The sequence below is a fragment of the Salvelinus fontinalis genome, chromosome 25, assembly GCF_029448725.1.
Source record: "Salvelinus fontinalis isolate EN_2023a chromosome 25, ASM2944872v1, whole genome shotgun sequence".
Classification (NCBI taxonomy): domain Eukaryota; kingdom Metazoa; phylum Chordata; class Actinopteri; order Salmoniformes; family Salmonidae; genus Salvelinus; species Salvelinus fontinalis.
Window position 1 is genome coordinate 22,027,822 of NC_074689.1, and position 8,697 is coordinate 22,036,518.

General features: G+C 45.6%; 1 protein-coding gene across 3 annotated transcripts in view; it reads right to left on the reverse strand.

Annotated features, from left to right (window-relative positions):
• Window positions 1–255: 255 nt before the first annotated feature.
• Window positions 256–8,697, reverse strand: part of ezh2 (enhancer of zeste 2 polycomb repressive complex 2 subunit) — a 22,995-nt gene continuing 14,553 nt past the window's right edge. For 2 of the 3 annotated variants that reach the window (XM_055881620.1, XM_055881619.1), the window contains exons 5-20: window positions 5,986–6,106; window positions 5,699–5,884; window positions 5,372–5,477; window positions 4,643–4,812; window positions 4,428–4,525; window positions 4,108–4,348; window positions 3,855–4,021; window positions 3,636–3,730; window positions 3,471–3,511; window positions 3,209–3,334; window positions 2,937–3,115; window positions 2,771–2,866; window positions 2,563–2,644; window positions 2,392–2,472; window positions 2,065–2,149; window positions 256–1,885 (exon numbers count right to left, since the gene is read on the reverse strand). In XM_055881620.1, coding sequence (XP_055737595.1) covers window positions 1,825–1,885; window positions 2,065–2,149; window positions 2,392–2,472; window positions 2,563–2,644; window positions 2,771–2,866; window positions 2,937–3,115; window positions 3,209–3,334; window positions 3,471–3,511; window positions 3,636–3,730; window positions 3,855–4,021; window positions 4,108–4,348; window positions 4,428–4,525; window positions 4,643–4,812; window positions 5,372–5,477; window positions 5,699–5,884; window positions 5,986–6,106 — 1,935 coding nt within the window. In that variant the 3' untranslated portion in view covers window positions 256–1,824. The remainder of the gene's footprint in view (window positions 1,886–2,064; window positions 2,150–2,391; window positions 2,473–2,562; window positions 2,645–2,770; window positions 2,867–2,936; window positions 3,116–3,208; window positions 3,335–3,470; window positions 3,512–3,635; window positions 3,731–3,854; window positions 4,022–4,107; window positions 4,349–4,427; window positions 4,526–4,642; window positions 4,813–5,371; window positions 5,478–5,698; window positions 5,885–5,985; window positions 6,107–8,697) is intronic. The other variant, XM_055881621.1, reaches the window with a different exon arrangement.

Genomic DNA, 8,697 nt, shown 5'->3' on the forward strand with positions numbered 1-8,697 from the left:
ACCAGTTTATAATAGTAATGAGGCATGTCGGGAGTTTGTGGTATATGGCCAATATCACACAGCTAAGGGCTGTGGCGTGCTTAACTGCCCTTAGCAATATACCACACCCCCTCGTGGCTTATTGCTTAATTATACCGCTTGTTTAACACGACTCTGAAAAAGAATTGTTTGTGCAAAATTACTCATTACTGAAGTGGTTTTAAAATGCATATGAGAAGGCTTTGGTTGTTAGTGGCTCAAAAAAAAACAATTGGACACCATTTTCCTCTTATTTTATTCTGGATCACTTTGAACAATACTCCCTGTAAAGACAGTAAAAATCAGCACCTTGGAAATCAGACAGTAGTGGTCCCGGCTAGACAACTGGAGGAAACGTTACACAACATTCAATATATAATTTGTATAGAGCAGTTTCCCTATTCCATATGACAGAAGCACCTCTGTTCTATGAACATTCTGTAATATCCAATCCCACTGGACGCCAGCTGGCTCTACAACTCAGGAAGTATACATCCTAACAGATGGGTGAGATACTAGTCCTCGGGAGCTGCTGTATCTGCTGGTTTTCCAGTCAGACCGATTTAGACCTGGTTTAAGCTGTGACATTGAATCAATGGATCTCCCAAGAACCAGAGTTCCCCACCCCTGTACTAACATGAGCAACAAACTACTTAAAACAAAGAAGATAGGCTCCTGACTTCCATCTAAACACAACCGTCAGTCATCTAGATCTGTCTGTAGGTCTTTACAGAGCCCTCTCAGTTGCTGCTAAAAGTTGACAAAGTTACAGTTGTAAAAACAGGAGATAAATCGGAGCAGTTCGTCCCACTGCAGGTGAAGACGTGAACATTACTTAACATTATTCAAGGCTGGTTGTATTGGTTCAAGTCTGCAGTATTCACAAGCACCAGGCATCACTAGATTATAGTAGCAGTGAGGTCTTCCCGGGACTACAAACATGGAAGCTTTCGTCATCATGCATTAACCAGATTGAGGATACATCAATAAATCAACACTTAGAGGGCTCTAATCAAGTGACTATTCAGTGTTCTAACGACGAGATTCAAGGCACAGCAGAAGTGGATACCTGGGGGCGTTTACAAAACATCAAGTTTTAAAATGTGAGAAAACATCACACCGTCTTAGTTAGCACCATCTAGAATAGAGATTGTATCAAAGCATGCCTCAGGTGGTCAATGGTCAAATGTTGAAGAAATGAAAGACAGAATAGTTTTAGGAATAAACCAGAAGTCAAAGAAAAAAACAAAAAACAGGTTGTGCTGCTGGTCAACATGCATCGTACACTGTCACCTCAGATATCAGGCTATAGTCTCAAAACAATGTTCCGGCATTCAAGAGTGCGTCTGTGGGGTCTGAGACTAAGGTTTGGACACTGGCTAGGGGAGGGGGGAAAAGTCAGAGGTTTTTAACCTGCATTTAGTCTAGCTGGTGGTCAGGGACTAAGTAAAATATTCAACAACCACTTGTTATGGTTGAGTCACTGTGTACATGGATTTGGATCAAGTATAAAAAGCATAACAGAGCTAAAGAGATCCCCGCAGTGGATTTATTAAGACCTGTTTATGTGTTTGTTAGCTGTAAATTAAGGAAAGACTGTTCTAGTGACCATAGCAATGAATCCTACATAACTCTGAACAGGAAGATTTGTTGGTAGAAAAACTATTCAAAGTGGGGAAAAAAAGGTCAAAACTTCCCAGAATTCTTGAAGCATCCCAGGATTCCGACAATGAGCCGTTTGCGTTTCCTGAAGAGAAGAGTGTGCGTGCGTGTGTAAGGCCTTTGATCTAGAGGTAGAAGAGGGGATCATGGCATCTCTGATTCCCGCTCGATGCCGACGTACTTCAGAGCATCAGCTTGACTGTACCTAAGAGAGATAAGACAAGTTAGCTACAGACGTCAAATCAACCACAAAGTGTGTGAGTATGCGTACGTATAAGTGTGTCAATGAGACCAAACAAGGAACAAGTTTTAGACACCCTCCTCACGGGGTATTCAGATTGAAATGGCTGCAGACAGGCTGGTTAGTAACCCGTATATACTGACCGGTAGTCAAAGAAGAGCTCTTCTCCAGTCTGGATGGTTCTCTTAGCGAAGATCCCTATCCTGTGGTCCCCATTCACCATCATCACTGCAGAGATAGGAGAAAGACTCTTAGCACAACAGAGGTCTTATCAGTGAAACTCTACATCAGAGTGTAACGTCTGTTGGTCCCATCTGCCGGTGTATTAGGTTATACACAACAGACTGGCTGGATCAGCTGACATACTATACATCTGGTGGTTTAAACAGTACCGTAGCACACCTAGTCTGATCCTCTCTGGAAACAGTCACCCAAAATTAACTAATAAAGGGATTATGGCATTGTCTGACCTTTTGCATAGCAGTTGGGGTGGACGGAATGGTTGGCGAAACGAATCTTGTTTCCTTTCCTAGTAGCATCCACTACAAAGTCTGGGGTGGGGAGAGAGAAAGAATTAGCTTTCCCTCCCACTTAGTTTATCAAAAAGAGTATTTCAATACTTTTGTATGCGTGTGTGTTACCGTTGTTGAGGTTGAAGAGGAAGCTACACATGTATTTGTCGTAGACCTTCCCTCTGCGATCCGCCTCATCTTGGGATATTATCTACAAGGAGGGGAGAGAAAAACACAATCAACACGGGAGAACAAAACAATTATTTTCCACAGGCTTGTACATTACACACAAGTCAAACAAAACCATCACCCTGACAGACACAGGGCCGAGCCTCACCTCCCCACAGTACTCAGAGATGAACTCATTCTTCTGAACTGGCTCTTTGATGAAGATGCCCCAGCCTGCTACATCAGACGGAGCTAGGAGCAGGTGCTGAGAGGGGGGGGAAATCACAAGAGTGAGCTACTGATATCAAGTGTGTGTGTGTGTATGTATGTGTTACCTTCTTGGCTCCCCTCTGTATGGAGCAGTTTTTACAGGAGACGTTCTTGCTGTCCCAGTGTTCAGCAGCTCCGCAGGTCAGACACAGGTCAGGGTCACACTCTCTGACCGCCAGGTAACACGGACACTGTTTAGTGTTACACTGGGCCTTACACCTGCAGCCTGGGAAACGGTTCTGACCTACACACAGAGAGAGAGAGAGACAGTTCGAGACTGTGGACTGGTTTGCAATGTAATTATGGATCAAAATAAAGTATTAAAACATTTCCTCACACTCTGAGCTGCACTGGCAGAACTTCTCACAGAAGTTCTGAGCAGTGACACAGGGACAGGAGGAGTCACAAGGCTGGCGGGGGTGGTCACATGGCTGGTAGTTATACACGTGGTTGGACGAACCATCTACAGGGGGAGGGGTCAAGCACAGGTCAGCGCTGTCACACAACAAAGATAAAAACTGATAAATGAACCACAATGATCAAAAGAACAAGATTGAGTGAGGCTGTAATGTCAGGAGAGTTCTAGAGACAATCGTCACCTTTCTTCAGTTGGATCTTCCTGCAGTGAGTGGCCCACAACCTAAAAAAGGAGATTGTGAGTAGTCTTTTCCATGGAAGTTGACAACCAGAGCTTCTGACTATGTCCTGCAGTCAGCCCATTACTGCACCCTGAAGTAGTCTGTCCATATTTGGGCATGGCGTACCTGTGTTTCCTCTTCTTCTTGCGAGGGGGCGTGTCTTCGTCCTCGGCCGGAGCGCGAGCGATGATACTAGACTCCTTCACTCTGAACTCATATACCTAGAGACACACCCATTACCAGACAATATACAAAAGGTCTTTCCATAAAACCTGCCAAGTAAAGAGGAAGTCATGGGAGAGAAAGCTAGAGAAATGCATAGGTGCTGTGGTGATAAAAACAGACCTGTCTGCAGGTCTTGGTTCCTATGAGCCGTGCTATAGCGCAGTAGTTGTCGTAGTAGGTTCCGATGAGAACCCTAAAGAGTGAAGCCTCGGCTCCGCTCCAATCAACAACCTGAGGGTCACACGTCAGCTTCAACTTCACTGGAGTCTGGCACCGTGAGTTACCCTCTGGATTACACAAAAGGCAATGGTTAGTGTGTGGGTGTGTGCATACGACTGGGTATTGTGTTTGGCTGGCACACATGTGTATGTACCTGAACTGCTGGTGGTCTCGTCCTTCTTGTCATCATCATCATCATCATCATCATCATCATCGTTATCGTCGTCTTTCCCCTCTCGCTCGCTGTCCGTGTCTTTGGTGTCCGTGGAGATGGTTGGTGTACTGGGCCGGCTGTTGCCGCTGGGTCGTCCCCGGCGACGGCTCACTGGGCGTTTGGAAGGGGTCTTGGACCTCTCGGTTGCCATGCCGTCAGGATACTCCCTCACCAATCCATCCTAGACAACCACCATAGAACAACAGTCAGAACTGAAGGTGTCTGAGTGTGTGTCTGAGTGTGTGTTTGAGTGTACTTGCCTGCACCAGGTACATGTAGCACTCGTCACCACAGGGTTTACTGTCCACCAGATTCTCCATGTTCTTACGCTTATAGGTGTTAGGAGTCGCATGGAAGGCTGGAGAGAGAAGAGAGATACAAAGACGAGAGAGATGAGTGGTCATAGTGAAGTCAGAGTGTTGGTGCAGAACAGTCCAAATGTGGTGAGAGAGAGTGGGTGTGTCTGTGTCCGTACACTCACGGTGCAGGAAGCAGTCGTATTTGAAGCAGCGTCGGCAGAAGAGTGTGTGGAAGGAGTGTAGACTCTGTTCCCTCTGAACGGAGCGAGCGTTGGGACCGTCCATGTTAGGAGTACACTCTGGAGGCAACGCACCGGGCAACTGGGGCTCTGTCAGCTCCTTGTACCTGATCACTCACACACACACACACCATTAGATCTGAGGCGGGACAGGAATATACACTACTGACACACACGGGCTGGCACAATAATCGTATTATCGTGTAACCAACAATTATTGACAATCACTGAGCTAAAAGAATGATCGTCATAATAATTTTCATAGATTCATTTTAGTAATAGGGGAAATTCAACAGATATAGTAGATATAGATATAGTATTCAATAGATATAGTTTACCCAATAGCAGTTTTTCTTTTTTACATCAAGAGGGTAAAGTTGGTAATGGTTTTACGACCAGAACGGCACAGTTGAGAGAAGGTTCATTTCCAAACGCTCCAAACATTAGTTTGAGAGACAGGGTGCCATCAAAGCTGTGTTGTATTCATTAGGTATGACAAACCTCATTTGCAAATATGCATTATGTACAGTACAAGCTCAGAAATAAAATAAAATACAATAACAGTGTCCATTTGCATGACAATTAATTGTTACTCCAAACTCCATCATCACAGCCCTAATACACACACACTTTATATGAAACACACACAAAGAGAGGGGTAGTTACTTTTCTCGAAGTTCCTCTGTTGAGCCCTTATCAGGGAACATTGAGGAGATGGCTTCAAAGATCTTATCAGACGGAAACTTCTTAGAGCTGTCACTACTGCCTTGGCCTGCAAGCAGAGGACAAAGGGGTTACACACACAATTTCTACCAACAGTCACTGCGTCAGCCCACACAGTACAGCGTAAGTAGAGATAAAGATCTGAAAGGACAAGGACCTAGGGAAGGGAAGTAGAGGAGAGATCTGTGCGATAAAGGTTTAAGGGAATGGTTTTGGGATAGGGCCCATATCTATTCTCGGTTGGATGATGGAAGTGGCCGTCTGTCTTACTGTCAGTGTTGATCAGGGGTTCCTTTCGGGGGTCCTCGGCCAGGTGGTCCTTCGCCTCACAGAGCTCCACCTTCTCAAGCTTAAACTCCTGCTCTTCTTCATCATCATCCTCATCATCGTTGTCACTGTACTGGGTCAGGGCACCCACCAGCTCCACAAAGATCTCATCATTGATGAAGCCGCACTCTGGAAACAGTCATTTAACATGAATACACACCACACATCCAAAAACACAAGATTTGATAATTTCAAATATTTGTGTGTGTGCGCGCACGTGCATGTCTTACCCCTGTCTCCGTGAACTTTGCCATCGTAGTTCTTGATGAGTTCTTCTATGAAGGTTCCGTCTTGGTCCAGAATCTCGTCTCCCATGTAGGGGATGTTGTGGAGAACCGTTTCGTCTTCTACCTACAAGGCAGACCAGGTGTGTCAGGACAACTCCATTATAGTCTGTGACGTCATTATCATCAAGTCAGAACTAGACTACGGCATCGGGTTGGATAACTGCGGTTCTAGTGCACGTGTCAGAACAAGCTTAGTATTGCGCAGTGTGTGTGTTTACCATGGAGTTCTGCTGTAGCAGTGTGTGTGTGTGTTTACCATGAAGTTCTGCTGTAGCAGTGTGTGTGTGTGTGTGTACGCGTGCGTGTTTACCATGGAGTTCTGCTGTAGCAGTGTGTGTGTGTGTGTGTTTACCATGAAGTTCTGCTGTAGCAGTGTGTGTGTTTACCATGAAGTTCTGCTGTAGCAGTGTGTGTGTTTACCATGAAGTTCTGCTGTAGCAGTGTGTGTGTGTTTACCATGAAGTTATGCTGTAGCAGTGTGTGTGTGTTTACCATGAAGTTCTACTGTAGCAGTGTGTGTGTGTTTACCATGGAGTTCTGCTGTAGCAGAGTGTGTGTGTTTACCATGGAGTTCTGCTGTAGCAGAGTGTGTGTGTTTACCATGGAGTTCTGCTGTAGCAGTGTGTGTGTGTGTTTACCATGAAGTTCTACTGTAGCAGTGTGTGTGTGTGTTTACCATGGAGTTCTGCTGTAGCAGTGTGTGTGTGTTTACCATGAAGTTCTGCTGTAGCAGTGTGTGTGTGTACCATGGAGTTCTGCTGTAGCAGTGTGTGTGTTTACAATGGAGTTCTGCTGTAGCAGTGTGTGTGTGTTTACCATGGAGTTCTGCTGTAGCAGTGTGTGTGTATGTGTGTGTGTGCGTGCGTGTTTACCATGGAGTTCTGCTGTAGCAGTGTGTGTGTGTGTGTGTGTGTGTGTGTTTACCATGGAGTTCTGCTGTAGCAGTGTGTGTGTGTGTGTGTGTTTGTGTGTGTGCGTGTTTACCATGGAGTTCTGCTGTAGCAGTGTGTGTGTGTGTGTGTGTGTGTTTACCATGGAGTTCTGCTGTAGCAATGTATGTGCGTGTTTACCATGGAGTTCTGCTGTAGCAGTGTGTGTTTGTGTGTGTGTGTGTTTACCATGGAGTTCTGCTGTAGCAGTGTGTGTGTGTGTGTGTTTACCATGGAGTTCTGCTGTAGCAGTGTGTGTGTGTTTACCATGGAGTTCTGCTGTAGCAGTGTGTGTGTGTTTACCATGGAGTTCTACTGTAGCAGTGTGTGTGTGTTTACCATGGAGTTCTACTGTAGCAGTGTGTTCGTGTTTACCATGGAGTTCTGCTGTAGCAGTGTGTGTGTGTTTACCATGGAGTTCTGCTGTAGCAGTGTGTGTGTTTACCATGAAGTTCTGCTGTAGCAGTGTGTGTGTGTTTACCATGGAGTTCTACTGTAGCAGTGTGTTCGTGTTTACCATGGAGTTCTACTGTAGCAGTGTGTTCGTGTTTACCATGGAGTTCTGCTGTAGCAGTGTGTGTGTGTTTACCATGGAGTTCTGCTGTAGCAGTGTGTGTGTGTTTACCATGGAGTTCTGCTGTAGCAGTGTGTGTGTGTGTGTGTGTGTGTGCGTGCGTGTTTACCATGGAGTTCTGCTGTAGCAGTGTGTGTGTGTGTGTGTGTGTGTGTGTGTGTGTGTGTTTACCATGGAGTTCTGCTGTAGCAGTGTGTGTGTGTGTGTGTGTGTGTGTGTGTGTGTGTGTGTGTGTGTTTACCATGGAGTTCTGCTGTAGCAGTGTGTGTGTGTTTACCATGGAGTTCTGCTGTAGCAGTGTGTGTGTTTACCATGAAGTTCTGCTGTAGCAGTGTGTGTGTGTGTTTACCATGGAGTTCTGCTGTAGCAGTGTGTGTGTGTGTGTGTGTGTGTGTGTGTGTGTGTGTGTGTGTGTGTGTGTGTGTGTGTGTGTTTACCATGGAGTTCTGCTGTAGCAGTGTGTGTGTGTGTGTGTGTGTTTACCATGAAGTTCTGCTGTAGCAGTGTGTGTGTGTACCATGGAGTTCTGCTGTAGCAGTGTGTGTGTGTTTACCATGGAGTTCTGCTGTAGCAGTGTGTGTGTGTGTGTGCGTGTTTACCATGGAGTTCTGCTGTAGCAGTGTGTGTGTGTTTACCATGGAGATCTGCTGTAGCAGTGTGTGTGTGTTTACCATGAAGTTCTGCTGTAGCAGTGTGTGTGTGTTTACCATGAAGTTCTACTGTAGCAGTGTGTGTGTGTTTACCATGGAGTACTGCTGTAGCAGTGTGTGTGTGTTTACCATGAAGTTCTGCTGTAGCAGTGTGTGTGTGTGTGTGTGTGTACCATGGAGTTCTGCTGTAGCAGTGTGTGTGTTTACCATGAAGTTCTGCTGTAGCAGTGTGTGTGTGTTTACCATGGAGTTCTACTGTAGCAGTGTGTGTGTGTTTACCATGGAGTTCTACTGTAGCAGTGTGTTCGTGTTTACCATGGAGTTCTGCTGTAGCAGTGTGTGTGTGTTTACCATGGAGTTCTGCTGTAGCAGTGTGTGTGTGTTTACCATGGAGTTCTGCTGTAGCAGTGTGTGTGTTTACCATGAAGTTCTGCTGTAGCAGTGTGTGTGTGTTTACCATGAAGTTCTACTGTAGCAGTGTGTGTGTGTTTACCATGGAGTT